At 43.1% G+C, this 26,108-nt stretch overlaps 3 protein-coding genes across 3 annotated transcripts in view; 2 read left to right on the top strand and 1 right to left on the bottom strand.

Annotated features, from left to right (window-relative positions):
- Positions 1-3,795, top strand: part of cdk17 (cyclin dependent kinase 17) — a 33,037-nt gene extending 29,242 nt beyond the window's left edge. The window contains exons 9-17 of the mRNA XM_061093892.1: positions 47-109; positions 590-713; positions 877-997; positions 1,140-1,237; positions 1,332-1,437; positions 1,679-1,721; positions 2,240-2,330; positions 2,438-2,515; positions 3,241-3,795. Coding sequence (XP_060949875.1) covers positions 47-109; positions 590-713; positions 877-997; positions 1,140-1,237; positions 1,332-1,437; positions 1,679-1,721; positions 2,240-2,330; positions 2,438-2,515; positions 3,241-3,281 — 765 coding nt within the window. The 3' untranslated portion in view covers positions 3,282-3,795. The remainder of the gene's footprint in view (positions 1-46; positions 110-589; positions 714-876; positions 998-1,139; positions 1,238-1,331; positions 1,438-1,678; positions 1,722-2,239; positions 2,331-2,437; positions 2,516-3,240) is intronic.
- Positions 3,796-6,284: 2,489 nt separating this feature from the next.
- On the bottom strand, positions 6,285-16,572 carry elk3 (ETS transcription factor ELK3). Its single transcript, XM_061093777.1, has 5 exons — positions 16,162-16,572; positions 12,475-12,710; positions 11,591-12,310; positions 9,803-9,925; positions 6,285-8,352 (listed from the first exon to the last, which is right to left on the bottom strand). Exons 2-5 carry the CDS (start codon positions 12,679-12,681, stop codon positions 8,263-8,265), a joined length of 1,140 nt encoding a protein of 379 aa, XP_060949760.1. The 5' UTR covers positions 12,682-12,710; positions 16,162-16,572; the 3' UTR covers positions 6,285-8,262.
- A 1,342-nt stretch (positions 16,573-17,914) lies between these two features.
- hcfc2 (host cell factor C2) lies at positions 17,915-25,630 on the top strand. Its single transcript, XM_061093661.1, has 17 exons — positions 17,915-18,091; positions 18,695-18,843; positions 18,937-19,097; positions 20,366-20,568; positions 20,749-20,833; positions 20,956-21,059; positions 21,159-21,389; positions 21,478-21,684; positions 22,295-22,359; positions 22,659-22,779; positions 23,127-23,186; positions 23,284-23,336; positions 23,415-23,549; positions 23,642-23,839; positions 23,939-24,236; positions 24,332-24,404; positions 24,506-25,630. The coding sequence occupies exons 1-17, from the start codon at positions 17,923-17,925 to the stop codon at positions 24,513-24,515; spliced, it is 2,322 nt and encodes a 773-aa protein (XP_060949644.1). The 5' UTR covers positions 17,915-17,922; the 3' UTR covers positions 24,516-25,630.
- Positions 25,631-26,108: the final 478 nt, after the last annotated feature.

Below are 26,108 nucleotides of genomic sequence, written 5' to 3'. Positions count from 1 at the left end.
TGTTTTCGTATTTTGTGTCTGTCTAATAGCTCGTTATTTTCTGTAGGATAAGGATCTGAAACAGTACATGGATGACTGTGGAAACATAATGAGCATGCACAATGTGAAGGTGAGGACACTTTCCAATTGTTTCAATTCCCTCCCTGTGGAAACATTCAACTCTGCTTTCCCCTTTCTTGTTCTACATTTGTTCAATACGTTGATGTTATGAGACTTCATAGTGTTTTAGCTGGACAAAGGTTTCAAAATAAGGTTGCACTAGTCAATGGCCTTTTTGTTTAAATAGTCTTAGCTACTTGGGGCACTTTCACTTAAGTCCTAACTCCCTATTTTGCAAAGTGAAAACTAAACCAGCCAGATCAATAGTAAACAATGTAACAAAAGACATGAACTTTTGTTCTGATGTGAAAATGCTGCTGATGTGTGGTGTTAAAGCAAAAGTCTTTTTCACATATCTGTTTGCATTTCCTTCCCATATGAAGAACTGAGACATTTGACCCCTATGATAAAGGCATGTGAATAGAAGATATAGGGTTTGCACATGATAATGCTTATTTAACCTTCAGATATTTCCCTCACGTCTTTCCAGATCTTCCTGTTCCAAATATTGCGAGGGCTGTCATACTGTCACAAGAGGAAAGTTCTCCACAGGGACCTGAAGCCTCAGAACCTCCTCATCAATGAGAAAGGAGAACTCAAACTGGCTGATTTTGGTGCGTGGAGGAGCACAAGCATTTATTCTTGATGTAGCACTAATTGTATGAAAATGCGTTTGGTTCTTTTTGCACGATATCTGTTTCATTTCCTGTCTGTGCTATGCTACTTTCCTGTGTGAGAAATCCTAGCGTGTGTTCATGTGTGTGGTGGGTTTGTCAGGTCTGGCGAGGGCCAAGTCCGTCCCAACTAAAACCTACTCCAACGAGGTGGTGACTCTGTGGTATCGGCCTCCTGATGTTCTGCTGGGATCCTCTGAGTACTCAACACAGATCGACATGTGGTACGAGTCTCACAACAACCCTGCTACTAGATAGATCGATATTTGACATTTTGACATTGGCAATGCATTGAATAACTTTGAGGTGTTCAAAAGTTATATGGTAGATAATATGAATAAATATTCTCACTGTGTGTGTCTGCAGGGGCGTTGGTTGTATATTTTATGAGATGGCTGCAGGTCGGCCGCTGTTCCCCGGCTCCACCGTGGAGGACGAGCTCCACCTCATCTTCAGGTTACTGGGTGAGCAACATCTGCCAGATCACATCACCATGGCAACAGAAATGTTCCACCACACGTTATTCACAAACTGTGTGTTGGTTTGCTGTGACTTCAGGAGCGCCAACTGAGGAGAAATGGCCGGGAATCTTCTCCATCGAAGAGTTCAAATCCTACAAATTCCCCAAATACAAACCACAGCCATTAATCAACCACGCTCCCAGGTACTGTGTTTGTGTTTTTGTGTGTGTGTGTGATAGTTATGAGTACATTTGTGGTTGTTTTGTGTGTGCAGCCATACCTCCTATTTTTTTTTGTGTGTGTCAATGAGCCACTGGCAGGAAATCCTGTGGAACATTTCACCGACGGCTGGCCACTTCCTTCCTCCCATGAGCCCCCCCCATTCCCACCAGCCTCTGCTGCACGCAGACAATAAACTGTTGCTCCTCCTTTTGTCTCCTCTAGGCTGGACAGCGAAGGCATCGAGCTGCTGCTGTCTTTCCTCAGAGTGAGTGCTTACTGTCTTTATATCACCCAGAATGCACATCACTCTAACAGATTTATAAAGCAATCACTCTCATCTATATACAATACACAATATGGAAACAGCGCAATTTCTCTGCATAAATATTATTACTATTGGTAATGGTTGTATTAGTGTTAAGAGTTTTATTTGGTTTCATTGACAAACATAAAATCGTCATGAGATTATATTTGTTTTTTCGTTTATCTGAAAGTTGCTTGAACAGCTTGTTAAGAGACAATTTTGATAAAATCACACAATGCAGTAAAATAATGACTTGAATGATGCGGTTTCCCACAATATAGTAGTTTATTAGACGTGATTTTGTCTGATGAAAGTAAATAGTTTATAAGCATTTATAAGTACTGCCTTCAGTACTAATTGTAGACAGCAGGGGGCGCATTACTATCAGTGGTGTCTGATCAGTTCAACCACTGGAGACACAACAAGCCACCACAGCATTATTTAGTTTAGGTTGATGTTTCCTGTTCCTCTCCTCACAGTACGAATCCAAGAAGAGGATTTCAGCGGAGGAGGCGATGAAGCATTCCCACTTCAGGCAGCTCGGGATGAGAATCCACACACTGTCTGAGAGTAAGATTATAAAGCTGCTGTCTTTTCTGGCTCTTTCTCATTTTGTGTTTTTTTTTTCCTACGTTCAGACAATTTGCTGTAGATTGAAACTTTCCTCTGTGTTGCAGGTGTATCAATATTCACATTAAAAGAAATTCAGCTGCAGAAAGACCCCGGCTACAGGAACTCCTCGTATCCAGAGTCAGGTGGGAACTCATCCAGATGCTTCAGCATGTCACTTAATGATATCATTAGATAAAGATACTTCCCGATTCCGATACATGGATTTTGTGTATCTGCAGCTACCGAGTACCGATCCGATACAAGTACTTTTGAAAAAACTGTACTTTAGCAGCTGTATGCTACTAACGCTGGATAGAGGTGATGCTTGCCATCATTGTGTGGCACTAATGTTGTAATGTTGCAACACTCGAAACTGAAGTCTCGGACACGTCATCATTTTACTTGTCGGATTTTTTTGTGTGAAATGTTGCCAAATTGCTGTCATTGTTGCTAGCGCTGGCTAATGCTACACTACTGACTTTTGTGGAGACCCAGTCGCCGCTTAACATCTGATGCTGTTCAGGTGTCACGGCACAGCTGCCCTTTTCCTTTTCGGCTTGTCCAGGCACGTGTACCGTGACTCCTCAAATAGACATGTATCAAGTTCAAAGCGGCAACTGGGTTGTCGAAAAGTAACTCTGCTCATTTCAGTCAACATCTGTTTTCGCTTACTTCCATTGTGGTTGTGTTTCCGTGGTGTGGCTTTTGCATTCGTGTTGTGGCTTTTGAGGTTGTGTATTTTCTGTCAATGCGCTTGTTTGACGCTTCTCAGCCATTGTCTCACCCCCCTTAAATAGTTACTTTATATAATAGCGTCATTGATATCAGGCAAATGCATTATGGGTATTGTATTCTTCTTTTCTTCCAGGCAACGGCAAGATCAACAGGAGGCAGAGCATGCTCTTCTAATGTTCAGTGACGGTCGACTTCCCACCCTCATCATCACTCCCCATCAATGTCTCGCATGAGCCCACCTCCTTTCAGAGTGACACCCCTCCAACTACCTACACACACACTCACACTCACACACACACCACTCTGAGCAATTGACTCTGGGTTGAATCTGTTTGGAAACTGTGTTTATTTATTGGGGGGAACGGGGTGAGGTTGAATTTATTTGCTGCTAAACTACTACTGTCTGTATTTAACACACTGTGTGTGTGCGCATGTGTGTGTGTGTGTGTGTGTGTACATGATGTGAACTCGAGACGCCGTGCACAGTTCAGCAGTCAGGAAGGTTACTTTGTCTTCTGACTGCGATTCTCTGGCTTCGTTCGAGTTAGAATTCCACGGATGTTGATGTCGAAGCTGTGATCCCAAGTTGATGTTCTGTTGTCGTGCTCGGAGATCGAACGCTTCAGTTTTCTCCAGTTTTTTCCTTTTATAAATATGTATATCTATATAAATATATATTTGGAGTTTATGTTTTGTTTTCCTTCGAGCTTCCTTGACCGAACTCCACAGCATTTCCAGGTTTAGAAAGACTGGGACAGCTAAATTGTTTGGGGAAAAAATGATTCCTCTGGATTCCTTATCATCAGTCGTTCGTAACATTTCAGACGGACTTTGAGAGGTCCGGCTGGTCTGAAGGGGTTTCCCTGAGGGTCTGTGATCGGACTGTGTTAACTGAGGGTTAAGAAGCACACAGAGTGCAGTAAAGCTGGGAGAACCTTGAACCAACTAGTGGTTCTTTCCATCCAATCTGGCTCAGCAACAGGACCAAGCCTGAGGAACCGGGGAAGGAAACCAGTTGGGAAGATGAGCAGAAAGCACAGATGAAAGAGGAGGAATACTGGAGCCGAACAGGAAACCACGTGATATCCCACAGGAAGCCACAAAGCCTTCCGTAAGACCCCTCACCAAACTGCTAGGACTTCTGTGCTTTTTGTTTTTTTGAAATGCAAGCTTCACCTTCTCGCTCTGTGTCATTCGCAGATCTCACTGCAGTTACTCTTTGTTTTTAACTTGCACTTCAGTGTGGTGTTATGGAATCAGGGACCCGGGCCACGACACGGCCGAGTTTACCCAACAGTATTAAGATGTGTACTATGTATCTGTGAACTTTGACCTCTCCTTGTGAAACAACGGTGTCATTGTGGCATGTTTTGGGAGGGGGCGGGGCTGACGGGCCGGGACAGCGGGGACCAGTAGAGTGTGTTTCAAAGCAAAATGGTTGTTTTCCACTTGGCGTCGGACCACTGCTCTCTCCACCTTTCGTACTCAAGACGACAAAAGAAAAGATTTCAAATTGAAATGTTCAATATAACTGCCCACTGTGTTGTTTGCAACTGACAGTGATGCTACAGATGCAGCATGTCTCACTTTTGACAGTTTTTTCTACTGGAGCTAAAGAACAGAGCCCCCCCCCCCCCCAAACAGCACTTGAACCCTGTGACATTGATGTGCTTTGCATTCCTGGTTGAATTTAGTTGCATGCGTCATTTATTTTATAACTGGGATCCACATAGGTGTAGTCGAGATACAGTATGTCCAGCAGCTGGGTTCCCGTTTTTACCGTTATTAAGGAAAAGTTTAACCTTTGACAAACACTATTGATATTGTCCTCATGTCTGTATGGCAAATTAACTTTGCGCCGCCAAAGCTCACAAATGAACATGTTACATCTTGTTTGTCTTATCCTAACAAGTGTCACTCGCAGTGAGTAGAAATAGTTGGACTGAACTCTGAAAACACGCAACTAGGCATTTTTACACTTCTGTATTTGAACAAAGTAAATGAAACAAGATATAACATAGTAATTTTAGTTTCTTTTTATCAGGTTAGCTGATCCCCCATTTCCAGTTTCAGTGCTAAGCTGAACTCAGATAACTATCTTTTCTATGTAATGCATAGACGTTTGCTAAACATTGTGTTTCAGTGGTGTTTTAGTCTCTTGAATTTCCAGAGCTGCAACACACAAAGAGAAATCAGTTGTGAAAAAGTGAGTAAAGTGAAAGAGCTTCTGCACTAAATGACCCCAGGGATGCATCGAACATCACAAGTTAAACATGAACGAGTGTGTGAATATCCGAGGGGGAGGGGGGGTTCTCTAACTGCAGCTTGTGGTCTGTCGAGATTTCAATGAGCAACAACCCTAGAGTTCTCTAATTGGTAGAACACATGAGAAGCGTGCAGGAAGCTCCACTAATGCTCGATCAATAACAGACGTCATTAATGTAATAAACATGAACGGAAACACAGTTTGCCGCTGACGGTGTAATAACCCTGTAAACACACTGTATTACCTGTCATTCCTGTAGTTTGTCCTTTCAGTGATTTTATGAATTAATCAATTAAAGTTCAGCACAAACGGTTACAGCCGATAGAGATGAAGATACCGTACATTGTTTATATTTACTATAATGTAAGTTATTGTTTTCATACTAAAACATCCTGTATTACATTGACTCACAGAGCTACGGTTTCCCCTTAGTAGTTACAAGTATCTGCATTTTTGGATGCTTCACTTAACCTATTAACAAACCTAAGGATGAAGTTTATTCCAATATTAGCTGCAAACTGTGTTTCTGTTAATGGAGCATTTTGTATATGAACAGCAGTAACATGCATGAAAGAAGATTTCTACGATGGCAAAATTATTTATCATTGTAAAACTGTACTTTTTTCAAACGTATGAATGACCTGACTTCATGTGAACATGTCTGAATGCGTGTGTGTGTGTGTGTATGTACTGTATGTGTGCCTGATGCATGGAAGGCCTGCTGTGTTGTGAATACGACCTCTCGGAAACACTGAGCTGCCGGTGAACAGTTGGTGTGTGACTTTTTACTGGAACTATTTATTTCTCATAACCATCGAAAAAGTAAATTTAATCTGTTTCATAAACAGTCTGTGCAGCCGTCTGTTCTCTGTGTGGTGAATATGAGAGTGTGTTACAATATAAAGCTGAGGTAGCATCTCTGAAAAGGCAATTTTATTTTCAAAAAAACATTTCTCCCAAGCAAACAAATCATGAGAATACACTTCCATTCATCTCTTTATAAAAATAACCAGGACCCATTTTACAAAAAAAGACACTTCTGTGCAGTTTTGACCTGGAATGTCTGTTACCACCTTGTTTTAAAGCTTAATACATTTACATAAATCTTACAATATCAAAGGCACAGCTGGTACAAACAAAACAGTGCATTAAAAACAAAAAGCATGAAACTGCAGCTGAAGTTAAGTTCACAGCGTCGAGTCAACTTGTCAAAGCAATGCAAAAAGACCGCTCCGGCCAGCAGCTGCTCTGCTGGGAGTCGGTGAAGGTGTTCTCTCAAGTGTCCACGTGTCCAATTTTATAGTATTAAATAACTAGCAATAGATGTGGTCTATTGAAACTTAGAACAGGGGTAAAAAACTTGACTTGCTATCAGTCATAGCAAGGTGTCTTTACAGGCCTATGAAGCCTGTAGCGTCGAATTATCCAGTTATGGTCCCAGTTCTGGATTTTATATTTGGAGAGAAGCAGGTGAGAACAGCCAAAGATCTGCTTACCTGCACGTCTTACTCTCACTAGTTAATATGTTATTGCCTGTTTGTTTAATCCCTACAAAGACCAAAATGTCAAATTGACATGTTGTGGTTTTGGCGCGGTTAGGAGCTGAACTACTTCTTGGCATCACCTTGAATTTGACAAAATAACATTCAGTCCTCAATAAAACTCTGTTTTCCTTACACAGGTTTTCTGAGGGATATTTGGTCATCAAGTCTTAGATTTAGAAGCCTCCGCGACCAGACTCCTCTCCTGAGGAACCAACACCTCCACATTTAAGGTTACACTTAAAACGTCCCTTTTTGATAAAGCCTCTAGTTGGTTCTGGATCAGGTGAGTCCTGAACCATCCCTTAGTTATGCTGCTATAGGGCTAGACTGCTGGGGGGAACTCCCATCATGCACTGCGCACTTCTTAAAAAACTATTATAATAATAATAATAAGGTCTAGTCAAGATTATCTGGTGCTGTTATCAAGAACAACATTATTACATCTATGAATATAACTCTAATCCTTTTCGTTATATTAGCCAGTCAGAGCTCAAATATGAGGGTTACACAACTGTTCCTGATCTCGCTCTTTTCTTCCCCTCTCCTCTCTCACCCGTCCACATTAAATCTGGTTTTAGAAGTTTCTTCTAGGTAACGAGGGAGTTTTCTTTTCTCTTCACAGTTGTCAGTATTTGCTCGCTGTGGGAACGGTTGTGTTTCTCTATAATATTGTCAGGTCTCGACCTTACCTAGTAAAGTGCCCTGAGATAATATCTGTTGTGATTTGGCGCTATACACATACAATTTAATCGAACTGAACTTTCTTGTGAACATCTATTAATGTAAAGAAGCTGCACTCAGGTCTCATACGTCAATGACATTCTGTAGTAAACTTATAAAGTCTGTCTCTGTGAGGTGTGATAGTTTCTGATGAGGATTTCCCAAGATCTCCATTGTTTGAGTCAGGGCAGAAAATAAAATTCATAAAATTGCAGAAGACTGCAATAACAGTCCGTGACTCTTAAATCTAAACCAAGTGGAGCGAGATGAGAGAACATGAGATGAGATGTGCAACCTCCAGTTAATTCTTTTTTTTTTGCATTGAAATAAATTCATAGGATCTTACATCCTTAAAAGAAGAAAACATTAAAACATCAATGAAATGAACATGAGCAGTTTAACTGTGGTAAACACACAAAGAAAGGTTGAATGCAAAATACTGAAGCTCCCGTGTCTTTACGTGATAACCGTAAAGAACCTGGTTTCAAATCAAAGTGTGATCAGACTCGGGGGAAGCCTGTCTCCAGTAATGATGCTCCTCAGCAGAGATTAAAGCTGACTGGCTTAGTCCTGATCTGGACCCGCCCAGTCTGGTTCGGCCCAGCTCTCTTTAATGGGGTTGACATCAGGACTTGTGGGAGCCGGGGGACAACAGCAGGGGAACGTCCATGCTGGGGAAAGGCATCGGGATGTGTCCGTTTAACAGAGAGGGAAACTGTCGGGAGACAAGTTACAGTTAAATGATGAAATGACTACAAATAAAAAAAACTTGTGAGGTCCAACTTCATATAGCCTCTTTACAAAAATCTGCTTTAAAAAACAATGTATTGACTCTAACATAGATTGAAGAAACGAATCACAAAAAAAAACATATTTCAGTCTGTATTTCTTTTAATCTTTATTTAGTAACATTTATATCACAATATAATTAAGTTAAAGGTGATTGAGATTCTAGGGTCTACTAAAACAAAGTACTAACATTTTTTAATCTATGAAAAATTATTGATGCAGAGTAGTCAAACTAGCAATACTACACTAATAAGCAGAAGTAAATAATGTTACTGATTTCACTTCTCTCTAACACCTCATTTGTTAGTGGGGGGGTAATGTGATGTCATCCCAGAATGTGTAATGTCGCTTCGCGTTTGCGGACATGGGTGGGAGGGGCTCCTGACCAAAAAGCCCTCACCCTCTCCCTCTCCCCACCGAGCCAACAGGAAGTTGCCCCCTCTTCTCGTCCACAGCAGAACGGAAACATCTGTGGCTTATTTTGAAACCCTGGCACACGGTGAATCACACACACACACACACACACACTTACACACAAACTCACTCCGCGAAAACAACAGTAAAATGTAAGTCTGTAGTGTGAGGTGACTAGACCGACCCTGTGGTAATGAGAAAGGGCGTTTTTGAGCACGGAGAGACTTTTTATCAGTCACCGACAGAGAAAATCAGGCTGATGAAGTTCTGTGTGTTTTATTTAAATTAATAGGACTGTCAGAACCGACTCCATAAAAGCACAATTTAGATCAGTCGTTTTCAGACATGAACTCAAAAGGGTGTCTGCAGAAGTAGTTCTTGACTTTCTCCAGACTTTGCCTTTCACACAACGCAGCAGGAGATTCTCTGCTCAGGCGCTTTCGCAACATCACAGAAATCTCCGGGGGTTAAAGTGTAGCAGGCCTGTAGACAGCACATCGACACCGGCATCGGCCCTTATCACCGGAAACCCTGTTCAAATCTTGTTAATTGTAAAACTCAATACTATCAGTAAGCTCCCAACAGCTGCTGTAAACTACAGTGATAGCAAGAACGACTGTGGCAGCAAGTGTTTCATATTGTAGATAAAGTAGAAAATACATTTCAAACATAGCTTTATATTAAAATTAGGGTACAGGCTAAACTCTCTGTGGCTTTTTGATCTCGTTTTTGCATTTCCAGCTTCAACCACCTAGTCTGAGATCATATGTCACAAACTAGTCTGTTTTAAGTGTAACCAGCTGGTTCTGTCTTCATCTGGTTGGAACCAGTCAGACGTTCTGATGTAGTTTAGGGTACGGGATGAGACAAAGGTCAATCAGGATGAGACAAACTGGATAAAGAATAAGATGAAACAAGACAAGCATTAAAAAGGGGACAAGAAAATAATATCTGAGTCTTACCTGGAAGAGGGAGGCGTGGCTCTGAAGCTGTGCAGGGCTGAGGGGTCCCACCGGGCTCAGACTGGACCAGAAATGGATATTGGAGAGCAGAGGACTGGGTGTGAGCAGCAGACCAGACGGAGTCTGCACAGACAAAACCCCACATTAAATATCAGAGGATAAATTCACCAAGATTCACAAACTGTTTATTCTGGCAATAATTCCAGAGAGCTGTACTTCTGTGGTGAGGTTTTCATGTCAGTCTCACCCGGAGCGCCGAGCCACGTCTGCCCTCTCGTGAACTCACGTCCACCAGACAGACTGACTGACTTGGCAGACTGACTCCATGTAGGTCAGGAAGCTCCATTCATACAGAATTCATGTCATCTATTTTCTCCTGTCTCGTCTTTCTTCATGTTTAACTAAGAGCAGTTGGGTTTTCTCTCTGGTTCTGCAGGAGAACATACGTCTCTGTTCCACAACAACAATGACCAGCAATTAAACTGGAAATGTCAATACTTTGCACATCGGTGTGACATCTGATCACTTGAATGTCTGCCTGTATAGCATTTACCAATTATATTATATTATTCCATATATATGCCTCTTATTTTGAAATCCTCCTATTATATTTTTATATATCCTAGTATACAGCAGTTATACTATATATAGTATGCAACAGTGAATTTATATGCATTTATATACAGCACATACCATTTTTATACTCATATTCATATTGTATACAATATCTTCCTATATACTGAAAGTCTATATATTCAAATGTATACGTCCAATTCAATATCTCGTACAAAATGAACAAATACATTATACAATCATCCCATGCCAAATACATTTCTCTACAAACAATATTTCAGTCTGTAGTGAAAGGTGTATATTGGGTACGTATTCTGTGTAGTTTTATTTTAGTGCTTTATTCTATTGTTCCTCTCAGCTGCTTAATACTAGCTCGCTAATAAATACATAAAAAGTATGAAAGCTGTCTTTTAAGGCAGAAACTAAGTTTACAACGCAGTAACCTGTGAAAATAATAACAGCTCTGGCCTGCAGCTATACAGTCTGACTTGTCCACTAATCAGTCAGCACAGTTATTTCCCTGCTCATTTATAAACTTTACTTAACTTCATTTCCACTAAGCTACTTGTTAAGGAGCAGCTTACGATGTGCTTTCATCAGTGCTTTAACGGCTTCCACTGATTCACTTGGCAAAGCGAGTCGACTAAGAAGATATCGACTTGAACGGCAGCCACTATAAACTGGTCTGAGGTTCTTTAATCATTTAATTTGGGATATAGGCCAAAGTGAAGAGGGAGGAAGCGTCTTGAAAAGGTTGCTGTATTCTGAAGAGCAGGTTGCGAGGACAGACAGCGGCTGTTCACATGACCACACTACAACATGTAATGACTACCGAGTGTAATTGAGCCATCAGCCATATTTTCCATCAGCGATGTACACATATGATTACTGGGTCTGGATGAAAGCGTCAGCTGAATGCCTGAGTGTAGTCAGACTGTCCTGGTTTGGTCAGCGTGTTGTTGCCAGTGAATCTGGAGCTTCAGGAACATGTGGCTTCACTTATGAACCTCCTCCCTCCCTCCCTCCCTCCCTCCCTTCCTCCCTGGCCTCCTCCTTTCTTTCCGCTCACCTCTGTCTATCTCCTCCCTGTCTGACTTCCTCACCCGACATTTCCCCTCCACCTCCTCTCCTCCCTTGCCCACAAACCACTGCCATCACAGGGAGCAGTGTATGTGTGCAGTGATGTTAACACCCATGTGATGTGTCACACTGTACCTGTGCGGTGAGGAAAGCTGGGGTCAGGGACCCTGAAGGCAGAGCCGGGCTGTTGAGGGCGATGGAGACAAGGTCACTTCCTGTCAGCAGGAGGGAGGAGGCGGAGATTTCTAAGCCTTTGGGTTTCCTGCCCTTCGACGGCCCACCGTTGGCCAAGCCCCTCCTCTCTGGCGTGGTGGTGCTCTGTGACCTCTCCCTCTCTCTCTGACCTGACGACAGGTTTAAAGGTTGAGCGATCTGCTCCGAATCATCAGTATCTGTGCTCTGGCTCCGCCCCCTCCAATACGCGTGGGTCGGGCTTTGCTGCGGAGAGGGGGAGCAGGTGGGCGAGCGGGCCTGCCCGGGAGACGGCCTGGAGGAGTGTGAGGTGTCACTTGAGGATGGGGGTGGGGTGGAGGGGAGGGAGGAGTGACCACGGTTATTCACGAACCGGATGACGGAAGAGCTGTCGTCGTGGCGACCGGATCGGGGCTCCATCTTGATGGGCCGGTGAGGTTCCAGGGAGTGTTGCAGGGAGCTGACCGTGAAGGAGGAGTACAGGCCAGAGTGGAGGTATTCGTTTCGGCCGCTCCCGTCCTCGTCTTCAGCGTCCGGCTCCGATGTGGCACTTTCCTCACTGCAGCGACCAGACTCCACCATGGCAGGGTCCATCTTCAGGATCTCAGGGAAAGACACGAATTTGTAGACAAACTTCTGGCCGATCACTTTCTTGATGATGTTCTGCAGAAGACATGTGGTCAGTCAATTAGAGTTTTCCTACTTCAAAGATATGTATTAACACTTTTTTGGTTTGTTAACGTCATTTCCTTAGCTCATACAACTTGGAATTTCATCAAATCTGTTTTAAACTTCTGATGTCGTCGATAGGTGCACGTGTTGCATACCTTGTCGTAGTAGTAGCGCAGGGCTCTGCTCAGCTTGTCATAGTTCATGTTGGTTTTGTTCTTGCGCAGCCCCCACAGCTTTGCCACTTCTTCTGACTTGAGCAGCTTGAACTCGCCGTCGTTGGACGTCCAGCGGATGAGGTGTTTGTGGCTCTGGTCGAGCAGAAGCTGCAACAGGAACTGCCAGAGGGTGATGGAGCTCTCCATGACGGGATGACACCAGAGACACAAGCAATCTGCAGAGGTCAAAGAAGATTAAGACCAACATATATTTCAATATACTGTCAAGAAGTATAATGGCCGCTTCCTGTCTGTTAGATTGGGAGGGAAATCTACGAGATGTCGAATCAGGAGAGAAGCCTGTGGTTCCTCATTTGGAAGATTTCAAAAAATTTTGACCAGGACAATGCAAGCTGTAAACACATTTACATATTTATCAGTTATGGCGGAAATGTCAGCTTGTTTTGCTGTGGTCAAAAAACAAGCTGCTGTGAATCCAAAACAATAAGCTGAAAGATGCTAAAATGACCCATAGAGTCGACAGAAACTGCACACTTGAATGGCCTTGGTACTATCAGTGGCCTTGTTCACATTACACTGTAGTTCTTTGCCCCATTGATGTTATAAACATATTGACTATTACATCTTTAATAGTCATTATTAATGGTGAAATTCAGTTTTATACATGAAGCCGGCCTATAGTAAAACATTAGATTAAAAGTATACATGCACTTATGTAAAAAAGTTTTCACACATCCTCAGACTGATTGAGACGGAGACGTCACAGAAAATATGAAAAGAGGGTTTGCTTCCTATGAAGCGAACCCTCATAAAAACCCCAAGCATAACATCGCTGACCGTACCCAGCGACACCACCCCCCCGACTCAGACTGGGAATTTCCTGTCCCAAAAACCCCGAACCCACAAACACACAACAACACAAACATGTCAACAGTTTAAAGGCTCCACGGGACAAACCATGTTTACTGTGTGTGTCCCTGACTACGATTTTTGAACAAAAACCCACACAACATATATAACATATGTATAACTGAACAAAACAGGACAAATGCTGACACTGATGCTCCTTCTCCTGTTAATCTAAGAAAGAATATATCTTTTATACAGTAGTGTGGCGAGTCAAACCTCGGATTACTGAATGGAGAAATTGAATAAATCCAGATGCTTTGACACATGACATAAGAAGCCACTGAGTCACTGTCAGTGTTTCATTTCCTTTTATTCATCATATATGAATCTGTTAATGATGCCATAATGCTTAGGTTCACATCTTTACTTACAATCTTTCAATAAAGGAGTTGTGTAAGTTCCATAAACAACTAACCCTTCCTTTACCATGGAGACTTATCATCCTTTAAAATAGACGTCAGCATCAGGCCGTTAGCAAGATCAAATTACATTTTGTCATAGATTATTTATACAACTTACTTTTCACCAAAACAACAATCTGAAAAGCATTTATACCAACGGCTGCTGCTACAGAATAGTATCAATGAGGAGATATCACTATCACTATTTATAAATGTGATGGGATTATCGTTTAGATTTTACACATTCATGTATGTTTTTGCTTCTACTTCACACAAGATGTGAACAACCATTGTAGGCTGCTGGGGGGAAGATGCGTCATTGGTGTGTCCGTGTGTGTGTGTGTGTGTGTGTGTATGGGTGTGTGTGTGTGTATGTGTGTGTGTGTGTGTGTGTGTGTGTGTGTGTGTTACAGAGCGAAAGGAAGAGAAGATGAGCAGACATGGTTTTCAAATGTTTCCATGGTGATAGAGCAGGATGTGGTCAGTGACCTGCCAAGACAAGCATGGGTCTAACCAACATGTTTACCTGGAAGCCAGGCTGTGCACGCCTCTCTGCCTGTCTGTCTGTCTGTCTGTCTGTCTGTCTGTCTGTCTGTCTGTCTGTCTGTCTGTCTGTCTGTCTGTCTGTCTGTCTGTCTGTCTGTCTGTCTGTCTGTCTGTCTGTCTGTCTGTCTGTCTGTCTGTCTGTCTGTCTGTCTGTCTGTCTGTCTGTCTTTCTGTCTGTCTGTCTGTCTGTCTGTCTGTCTATCTGTCTGTCTGCCTCTCTGTCTGTCTGTCTGTCTGTCTGTCTGTCTGTCTGTCTGTCTGTCTGTCTGTCTGTCTGTCTGTCTGTCTGTCTGTCTGTCTGTCTGTCTGTCTGTCTGTCTGTCTGTCTGTCTGTCTGTCTGTCTGTCTGTCTGTCTGTCTGTCTGTCTGTCTGTCTGTCTGTCTGTCTGTCTGTCTCAGATTAATTCATAATTAGCAGGAAATACCATGACAGTTGCATCCAGAATCCCCATGGCAACCACATCTGCTTCCACAATGGAGACACATTGGAGCTGAAGACCTCACCTCCAGAGGTAGAGGCTGCTCCACCTGCCTTCACAACAACATGGGTCTGAATACTGAATCAATATAAAGACACAGCACTGGTCTTTGTTTCATTGTCTTTCTAACAGGAAACCAACCAGCAGAGAGGGGGGAGTCCATGTGGTGCCAACAATGATCCACCACCACAAACACACGTACAAGCAGCCATATCCCTTGCTTCCTTTTTCCTGCAGGGTGTGTGTGTTAAGTGATGGAAGAACAGCGGTGCCTTCTGTCTAAACCAGGACTTCCTGTCATTCAGCTGCAGGGGTGTCTTTCCTGGAGAAAGGGCCTTCCCTCTCGGGGGGGCAGGACTTCCGGTCACCGGGATTCACCAGGAACACACACACACACACACACACAAACACACACTCTCTTATTTGTGTTAATATCTATTATTGTCAACACTTAGCGGATGCAGAAGTTGTGCACCGCCTCAACACTACACACACACACACACACACACACACACACAGATTCATGACAATACATGTTGACGCACATTTGTCCTGATGTCTATCTGTGCTCAGCCTCTGACGTTTCCCCCCAGTCTAACAGTCTAACAGTTTGACAGTGTCTATGAATTCTCTGCCTCTCTCCACATAGACTCCCCCCCCCATTACACAGTATAGACCCCCCACCACCACCACCACTTTTCTAAATGTTAATCTATCAGATATCATCAGCCTTAGTCCAACATAAACAAACCAAACAACACATGACTCGACTCTCCATCCATATTCTATGGGCTACTTATTTCTAATTTTTGGACCTGTGCGAGTGTGTCTGTGTGTGTTTTTTTTTGGGGGGGGGGGGGGGTGTTCTTGCTGGAACTCAAATGGTTCTTTGTTTTGCACCAGTGACTCATTTTCAAGATGTTGTCTGCTGCCAGCTTCAATCCGGAAGCGCATGGCAATTAGTCTGCGAGGTCCAGACAAACCAGAAAGTCTACTAGTGGATTTTAAAGGAGCCACGGCAGATTTTCCACTGCAGCCTGGACACTTACCTCTTGTCGGCTATTTTTCAAATGTGACAGAAATTGGAGCAACTTTACGCACAAGCTTGTGCCAAATGGAGGCTTCTGGAGCGTGACCTAAACACATTTTACGCACAACTTTTACGCGCAGTTTTAACACGTAATTTCATGTTGTTTCCGTGTTACCTGTGGGCATCTGAACATACAGTGCGGAATACGGAAACAGCTAAAAACAAGTCTTCCTCTTTCTCTCCATTACGCACAAGCGCGCAGACACATAACTCAACAAAGTTGTAGGGATCGTGCACCTACCCGGCGGCTGTTCCTCTGTCCGTCTGCCCGTGAGAGACGTGTGAGTGTGTGCGTGTGTTTTTGTCTTAAAGCGGGGAGTGTGTGTTGTGTTGGGGCTCCATGCCGCTGCCGCTGCTGATTTCTGAAAGCGGATCCGGAGCTTTTCTCTCTCCCTCCCCAGAGCAGGAAGTCGGGACGCGCAGACGGAGAACCGGCGAACTTCCTCTGGCGCAGTATTCCCGTCTGTACACACACGTACGCACGCACGCGTACACACACACACACACACACACAGACTCACTATTCCGATAAACACACCCCCTCCGTTAAATCACTCTAGCGCGCACGAACTGAAGCCAGGCGCAACACACACTCTTTCAGACCTGCACACACACTTAACATCACGCACATAAACAGCTTAGAACAGTTTACATGAAAAGTCTCTCTCTCTCTCTCTCTCTCTCTCTCTCTCTCTCTCTCTCTCTCTCTCTCTCTGCGAAGCCGACTGACAACTGACGTCACCCTCTTCCTGTCCAACGGGAGGGGTTCCTGTTCCTGCACACACGCACACGCACACAGACAGACAGACGCATTACTTTGTTGCCCAATTTTGTGAATCACTTTATGAAGGGGAAGGGGGGGGGGGCTGAATTCAGCATTCAGACAAATTAAGGACGAATTAAAAGATTTAATTGTTGAGTCATCAAGGCTAGATAAGCTCTTTATGGATCCTGATCATTTACCTTGTGCAAAATGTAACTTCTCGTTTATTCACATTCTTTGTTTATTTTATTTTCCATCATTTGTTGTCATGTGACTCCATTCCACATTTGTGCATTGAACATGTTTACCACGTGTAGTGTCTGTGGTATTTAATACTGACTGTAATGTTATACTGTACTGTGGATGAGTTTTAGGTTTTGAACTGCTGACCTCTCACATGATCCGTTACCACGTGACATAGGATGGAATTATTAGTTACCGGTAAATGACCCAGATCTATATCCATCCTATTGGCTTATAACCACATTTTGACAAGGATGTAAACCAGAAGCATCTTCAGAGTTTCAGAGTCTGTGTGCTTGTCACAAGTTGTAGAGAGCTGGATTTGGATTTCACGTTTCCCCCAATGCAACTCAATGGTATCTCGAGTAAGACTGTACTTGGTCTTAACGTCCAGTTTATAACACAGACTTTATAAACATACATCTTCCAAGCCCAATCTTTTTAGCTATAAATAACAATGCAAATTTGCTTATATTGGATTTTGGCTATGTAGGTGTATGAGTTTGTATACATGTCTAAATATATGCATAGCCTAATTTATTTATTTATCTATTAAATACAATATAGAACACAGGTAAACCATATATTTACATATACTAGTATAAGTTTAAGATAATTATGAATTCATGATTTGTGGAGAAGGGTTGAGATATTATAAATCAAAGCTGAGATGATTGCAGATGACAGACAGCTGCCTCCAGAGTCGCACACGACGCGACACATCTGTCTGGATGGGTCGAATACTAAACTAAATCCTCGTGTGTAAAGTGAATTTCACCAGAGTCAGGTTGGTTTTACATTCACCGAGTATAGTTTTATTTAATACAAATAAATAATTAGCAAACAAGTCAATATTTCCCTTTGACTTCCTCCAAATCTTGATACCGGATAAACGAGGCGGCGTCAGAAGTCTCTCTCATTCTAAATCTCTGATGCCCCGTTAGGCCCCGCCCATTTGTTTGAAACCCCAACAGCGCCAAACCTCGGAGTGTGAAGATGAGCGCAGACTGTAGCGCGGAGCCGCAATGGAGGAGAGTCCACTCGGTGACCGGGGTGGTGCCGCGGGCCAGACACGGACACCGAGCCGCCGCCATACGGGAGCTCATCATCGTGTTCGGCGGGGGAAACGAGGGGATCTCCGAGGACCTCCATGTTTACAACACGGGTAAGCTAACGCTAGCCCCGGACGCTAACTAGCCCCGCTAGCGGCTATTGTTTTTAGCATGCGAAGGAGTGGAAGGAACCAGGCTAGCTCGAGTTCCTGCACGTTTTTTGTTGTTTGTTCATATCATCGACAGCTCTAACATTACTTTGTTTATAACGGCGTGGGGTTGTTGTCGTTAACTTGTCACCAACTAGAGCTGTGTGACGGCACTTCAGCTCACTAGCTAGCGTTAGTTAACTGTCCGTGTTGATTGTTGGAAACAGGATGAAGAGCAGCAGAGGCAGGTGGTAATCAGCGTAGCTAGCCAACAGGCAAGTGCATATGCTAATCATGCAGGTATCAGGTGTTAGCGGGGTTAGGTAGTGTTGTTAGTAGTTGGGCATTAATGTCAATACACGTTGCATGTAGTGGGCACGTTGTTTTTACAGAAGACTACATGATACTATTGTGACTAAATGACGTGTTGCATGGTGTATACAAGGCATTAAAGTGTAATGTAGTTATTTAACTAATTTGAATGGGACGAGGTTGTTCCTCCACCGGACTGTCTCCAGGTCAGCAGTAATGTGGATGCCATGTTTAACACAACGTCCTCTCTTCCAGTCTCCAAGCAGTGGTTCCTCCCCGCTGTGAGAGGGGACATCCCCCCTGGCTGTGCTGCCCACGGCTTCGTCTGCGAGGGCACTCGAATACTGGTGTTTGGCGGCATGGTGGAATTCGGCAAATACAGTAGCAGCCTCTATGAACTTCAGGTAACGCCGTCACATTTAATAACTGGTGATCCTGGAACTGGTCAGGTCTCGTAGAAAATATAAAAATCGTGTCTTTGCTGTTGTGTGGTTCAGGCCAGTCGCTGGCTGTGGAAGAAGCTGAAGCCCAAAGCCCCCAGGAATGGCTTGCCTCCCTGCGCTCGGATTGGACACAGCCTTACTCTTGTGGGTAATAAGTGCTACCTGTTTGGGGGCCTGGCCAATGACAGTGAAGACCCCAATGGCAACGTACCAAGGTAAGCTGCAATGTTGACTTTGGCCCTGTTAACACCTGATATTAACATCCGTCCTGAGAGATCCGATCACAAGTGGACAGCCTGATGTTCATCTGTTCACAACTGAATTTAAAATTCACTTTCACGCTCCCACTCTTTATGCAAAACACATTGCCGTCATTTCTGTTCATGAAGATCAAATGATGTTGCTTTTACCCAATCTGAGTTTACAGTTGTGTCTGATGACAGTATTTTTGTGTTGGTGTAAAAATATGGAACTCTCCAAACTAGCCATTTTTAAGGTTCATTTCAGTTCCTCATCACATCAGCTCACTTTACCATGCCTAGAACAGTGGATCCCAAACTTTTTATCTCCAGCTACGTAGCTCCATCAGCGCGTGCGATAGGACACGAAAGATGGTGAGCTATGCAAAACGCAACTCAAAACTGTTCCCGCATCCCCCTGAACCACTTTGCGTACCCCTGGGGGTACACGTACCCCAATTTGGGAACCAATGGCCTAGAAGACTGCAATTCCCATAATGCACCACCAGCAGGCCAGTGCAGACTGCTCATTACTCATCAGTTGGAATACCTGCGACTGGCAGGGACTCTTCAAACATCTCAGCAGAGAGAGAGAGAGGCAAACAAGGATTCAACTCATGGTATAACCAAAGAAGCCACTGGTTTTCAACCTGAATGGACCAACCAGTCAACAACAAACGAATAAGGAAAATTAATATTGAGGTGTGTTGGAAAGAGTTGTCCCGTGCATCCTTTGGGGTTCATGTACCAGGCCATTTCAAGTTGGTCAAGAGTTGAACAAAAAACCTAAGAGCTTGACAGTTAGCTTGAGCAAAAGATATAGAGAGTGAGCAAAGTCTGGAGGGACTGAATGGCTGTGCGGAGCTCTGAACATTTTACCAATATATTGTGGTTACAAACAAATCAATGCATGGACACTGAGAAACATGAATGTGGGTAAGTCGGCGGCCCTTCATATGTTGCCCAGGAAAGATTGGCATTTACACAGTGAAAAGAAGGTGGCCACCTCCAAATGTGGTCTGAGTTGTCAAATCTGAGGACGCATTCATTAAACATTTGAGTGTGTTCCGAACTGTATTTAGCTTTGACCATTTGTGATTGAATCAATCAGTGCTAGTACCAGGTCTGAACAGGGTCATTGTCGAATGCAAGGCCTCCAGTAGCTTGCTCTTACTTCAGATGCAAAACTGAGTCAAATGGGGTCAGAAACCTCACTCTCACCGTGCATCTTTCTACCATCTAAGGTACATGGGTGACCTTTATGAGCTGGAGCTGCAGGCGGCATCAGGTGTGCGAGGCTGGAGCATCCCAGAAACAAAAGGTGGTGGTCCTTCAGCACGGGAGTCTCACAGCGCAGTGGCTTACGTTGGCCTCAGCTCGCCGAAGCTCTACATCTTCGGAGGAATGCAAGGATGTCGGTTAGACGACCTCTGGCAGCTTGACCTTGGTAGGCCGACATATTTTGACAGATTATATTTATGCTGAAGTTTCGGGAAATGCAACTGCAATTTTCTTGCTTAAATACTAAAGTGTGGTTTACCTAATTTTATGTCTGTACTTCTACATGACAGTGAGAAAAAAATTGAATATTCAAATTACCTAATCTTCATCCTTCTCTCTTCTTCAGACACAATGGTTTGGTCAATGCCCAAAACAAAGGGTTCCATGCCACTTCCCAGAAGCCTTCACTCTGCCAGTGTAATCGAAAACAAGTAATCCACTCTTGGATTGGACTTATTGTTAATAATTTCCCTTTTTAAAGCAGGTTTAGTTTGCTTGTGACACCTGATTGAACAAGCCATGGACGAACTTCAGAGTGTCCCTCTATCTGCAGGATGTACGTGTTTGGAGGCTGGATTCCTGTTCCGGAGCCGGACAAACCCACCGCTTCAGAAACCAAATGGATCTGCACCAACTCTTTAAGTGTGCTCAACTTGGGTCAGCAATTGTCACCACAAATGTTACTATAGTTTCATATTTCCACGGTTGTGACTGATTAATTAGATGCTTAAAACTGCTGCTGTTTTCTTACCACAGAGACGATGAACTGGCAGAACATCGGACCAGAGGAGCAGGAAGAAATCGAGTCCCAGCTGCAGAGTCAGGGACCTCAGAGTGACGACACGTATGCTTGTAGGCCCAGAGCCAGGGCCGGCCACTGTGCCACCGCCGTCGGATCCAGGCTTTACATTTGGAGCGGACGTGACGGATACCGTAAGAGCTGGAACTACCAGGTCTGCTGCAAGGATCTCTGGTACCTGGAGACTGGTGAGGACTTGTTTTCAGGCTTGTACAGAAAAAAACTGAAAAGAATCAGCACTGCCACTCATTATACTATTTTGTGTCCTGCCCACAGAACGACCAGCCACCCCAGAAGCAGTGTTACTTGTCAAATCCACCATCAGCATGCTCCATGTGGCATGGCGCCCCCTGTCTGCAGCAGACTGCTACATCCTTCAGATGCAACCTGTGTGTCCTAACACTGCGGCCAGCAGTTTGAGTGACAAACCAGTGGAACCCACACCAACAGGTGAACAAGAGGGGAAGAACAAAGATCCTGAAGGTGAGAGAGGGCGTACAGACTCAGTACTATGTAAAGTGCCTTGGGATAATATTATGATTTGGCATTCTACAAATAAAATATAATAGATTAGGTTAATGTGTCTTTATACGCTTAGCACTGGCCACAAAAAGGGACATGCAAATGTTAACAGATGTTTTTAGCACAAGTAAAAACTAGGGCTGGGCAAGTTAACTCGTTTCAATGGAGTCGAGTTAACTCGAGTGATGAGTTAACTCGAGTTAACTCGAGTGATGAGTTAACTCGAGTTAACTCAAGTGATGAGTTAACTCGATTAATTATTTTATCTCGCATTCACTCAGGTTTGATTATTTATTGTTTTATTGTGAAAGTCAGGCTTTTATTTTGTGAAAGTCTGTTGCTGACTGCTGCAGAACAGGAAAAAGGAAAATAATGCTGCAGAACAGGAAAAAAGAAAATAATTGGCGGATAAACAATCGAGTTAACTCATCACTTGAGTTAACTCGATTAAAACGAGTTAACTTGCCCAGCCCTAGTAAAAACACACTGATGAGAATGTCAGGGTGTAGAACATATGCCAAACTTTCTGTCCTGGCTTCTTACCAGGATTTGCTTCACTCTTTTCTCTTAGGAGTCCAGTCTCTTAAAACTGAAACTGAAGGAACCACAAACGGACAAGAGAAGGCTTCAAGTCAGGTAGCTCCCTGTTCTATTATAGTATTCATATACAGATACACCAGTATCTACTATCATGGACTGAGTCTGAACACACTGAAGCTGATTTTCGGGGTTCATTCTCGCTGGTCGTGTTAAAAGCGGCTTCATCAGACACTGTTTTCTCCTTTTTTATATTTGTTTATTCATGTTACAATAATGCCATTGAAAGGAATGCAGACATCAAGTTGAGCCTGAAGCATTTAGGTTTTTGACTTCTAGCAGTGTTTCATATTAAGAACAAATAAGTCTTGTGATTACATTTTCTCTTCAAATTTCAGGATGCTTCAGTGCAGCAGGAAACTGTGGTGAAATCATCCGGTGGCTCAGCACAGACACCAACACCAGGAGGGAAGAGTGATGCGGGGAGAGGCGCAGACATTTCAGACACAAAGAGCGGCTGTAAGTCTTGTTGCCAGTCTCCCCTTTAAGAAGGCAGCGCCAACAAATGTATTGCCTCCGTTTTTACTTCTTCCTTATTTCACACACAGCGTTTAGGAAATGGTGAATTGTTTTTTTACTCCACACACAAACATTGTCATCAGACACATTTAAAACTTTCCCTGCCGGTTTTCTGCGTCTCTGCATCACCTGGGGTAAATGTTGTCATTGGTTGTTGGAGGAAGATGGAGCAGTTGTTTTGATTCTGAATGAGAGAATCAAAATCATGGTTTTATCACAATTAATCCTGCAGCCGTAAGCCGCTGTTTAGTCTGACATGATGTAATTTAATGCTGTTGTATTTGTAGCAGCTGCTGGACAAGAGACATCTGCAACAGAGGTCCGCAGCTCAGCTCAGCCCCTGTCAGGTAATGATGATGCTCAAGTTTAAATATTAATGATAAATAAGACTGAAGAAGGTCCACGTTTTTACAAGAAAGGCTCATTGAGTTTTGTTTTTTACAGACACACCTGTTTCTACTGATAGGACTTCTGATTTCTTCGCCCATGCAGATCAGGTCAGGTCAACTTCCCAACATCAACTTTTAGTTCATTCATTTGTTCTGAACTGAGAAATGTCACTTTCCACATTCCAGACTACAGAAGAAGCGGCATGGTTTGATGTTGGTGTGTTTAAAACACTGTTCTCTGAGGTCAACCACTACTTTCTACCCGACGATGGTAACCAGGTGACTGCAGCTGTCAGCAGCCGGCCTCCGAACACTAAAGAGGTGGAAACTCTAGATACTCTACTCTGTCCTGTTTTCTCTTCAAGCTTTGGCAATTCCACTCACCCTCTTTCCATCCTTTCCGCTCCCGTCAGGCTTTCCTACAGAGGAAGCAGCCGGGGCCTCAGGACTACCAAGGCAGAGAGAAGCAGGAGCTCACTCCAGGTCAGACCTACAGGTTCAGAGTTGCAGGCATCAACTGCTTTGGTCTAGGAGATTTCAGCCCAGTCAGTGAGTTCAAGACCTGTCAACCTGGTTTCCCTGGAGCGCCCTCTGCTGTCAAGATCACCAAGGTGACTTACTGATACATGTACACAATGGTCTGGCGAACGTGGGGAAAATTTGTTTCAATCCCCTAATACTCTTTATTTTTCTTTCTTTTTATTCTGTAGGCTAATGATTCAGTCCACATCACGTGGGAGTCTCCGTCCTCTCCGTCGGGCCGCATCCTGGAGTATTCCATGTACATGGCTGTGAGGAAAAGCCGCTCCACCTCCTCGGAGCGCCCGGGTCAGTTGGCTTTCATCAGGATCTACAGGGGCACCAAGACCTCCTGCTCCATCAACTCATCCCAGCTGGTCAACGCTCACATTGACTGCTCAGCCTCAAACCGTCCAGCTGTCGTCTTCCGCATCGCTGCCAAGAACGAGCAGGGCTACGGCCCGGCAACGCAGATCCGCTGGATCCAAGGTGGATCTCAGTTTGTTGTAATTTCTGCTCATTTCTTTTATATTTCTTTTATTTTGCACAGAGCTTTATTCAATTTCCTCTGTCTGTCTTTTTAGATCCCATTAAATTGCGACCATCTGCATCCAAAGCAGACATAGGTGCGGAGGCTGGCAGAGATGCGGCCGACAGGTAACCAAGACAACGCTCACCTTTTCTGTCCAGTTTTACTTTCCAAATGAGACTTTTAAATATCTCTTAATAATTTGTCTTTCATTCTTTTCTTTTTGCAGCTCCAGCTGAAAAAGTTAGATCCTGTGATGTTTGAAAAATACGGCTCTCAGGAAGGTGGTCATGGCACTCAGATGTTATATGTCTTAGATAGTTTTGTTAATTTATTTTTGTATGTATTTAATTCGTCCCCTGTAAATATATATATACACATTCCCAGAAGCTTCACCTCTCGACTATTTTACCTAACAACTGTTTTGTTATGTTATAATGATGTGAGTTGAACAAACACAAGTATTTTTTTGTATTGATTATTTAAAGCTCTGTTAACATTGGAGGTGCCTTATTTCCTGTTTCACCACACACTTACACGTCACGTTTGTGAATAAAACACCAGTGGGGAGAGGTTTTCAGCACCAGTGCACACCAGTGTTTCGTAAGTGGGGACCACTTTTAAAATCCTTATCAAAACCAGCCAGGTTTGATAATGAAATGTTGTTTTATAAGCAGACGTTTTGGTTCAAGATATTTGTGAATGTGTTTTTAATTGTAAATGACTGCATCGCTGCAAAGGATCTGTATACACACATCACATATCTGCATTTCATTTATTGGTTTATGATTTGTGTCACATTTTTTTTCCATTATTGTAAGAGTTTTTCTCAGGGTAATATATCCTAATAATCTAGTATCACTTTTGACTTCCAAAATTTAAGCACATCCTTTATCTAATTTGTGATATTAAAGCTAATAACAATTGAAAAACAGAGAAAACTTCCTGGAAGAGGTTGACTTGTCATTTAATGCACAGGCTTTGGTCAAGAAGTGTAATTATTCTCCTCCATCCTGTCAGGACTTGGTGTTCCAGACCTAGAAATACTTTTAGTATAAGGGTTTTGCTCTAAAGTTATGAAATCATATGTACAGACCAAGACAACAAACAGAAATACTAAATATAGGAGAAGGTATACAATGAAAACTTATGTGAATATATTACAATATACTAAAGCAAGTGAACATGTAAAATACAGTGTATACAACAGAAGATATCTCATTGTAAATGAAGGTGTAATAAGCTGATATGGTGGAATAGGTGCAGGGCCATTGACTTACAAAAAAGACTGTTGCACTACTTTCCTCCTATAAATTGTTATGAAAAGATGACATGTTTGTGCTTTCATCCATTAAGGAGCATATAGGTTTTAGTACTTTCGTTAACACACTAAAAACTTCTAGATGATAATAGCTAGATGTAAATTGTAGTTAGTTTTTGTAAGGATTCTTGAAACAATGTTCAGGAAAGTTTGAATCAGCTGCCAGTTTTCACACAGAGGATAACATTTATTTTATATAGACTGTATTTGGTTAATCTCTATTTATTTGTGTGAACGTTTAGAAAAAACCCTGTGGACACATTTGATCATTGCAGCATGAAAGTGATTGACTTCAGTGGTTGGATTAAACCTGTTAAGATCCCAAATAGAAAATTGTCCCGATGAGGAAAGTCACTGCTATACAAGCCACACTAAATCATTTCAAATGCAGTGTGTGTATAAAACCGATTAATGCGTCTCTTTGGGGATGAGTAAAATGGACCCGAAAAATAATACGGTCATTTTCCTTTTTTGAAAAAAACTAAAGATTGAAAGAAGATCCCTGCTGCTC

Source organism: Limanda limanda, chromosome 1 (genome assembly GCF_963576545.1).
Source record: "Limanda limanda chromosome 1, fLimLim1.1, whole genome shotgun sequence".
In the NCBI taxonomy this organism is placed as follows: Eukaryota; Metazoa; Chordata; class Actinopteri; order Pleuronectiformes; family Pleuronectidae; genus Limanda; species Limanda limanda.
The sequence above is the reverse complement of the archived record's forward strand: the minus strand, read 5'-3'. Positions and strand labels throughout refer to the sequence as shown.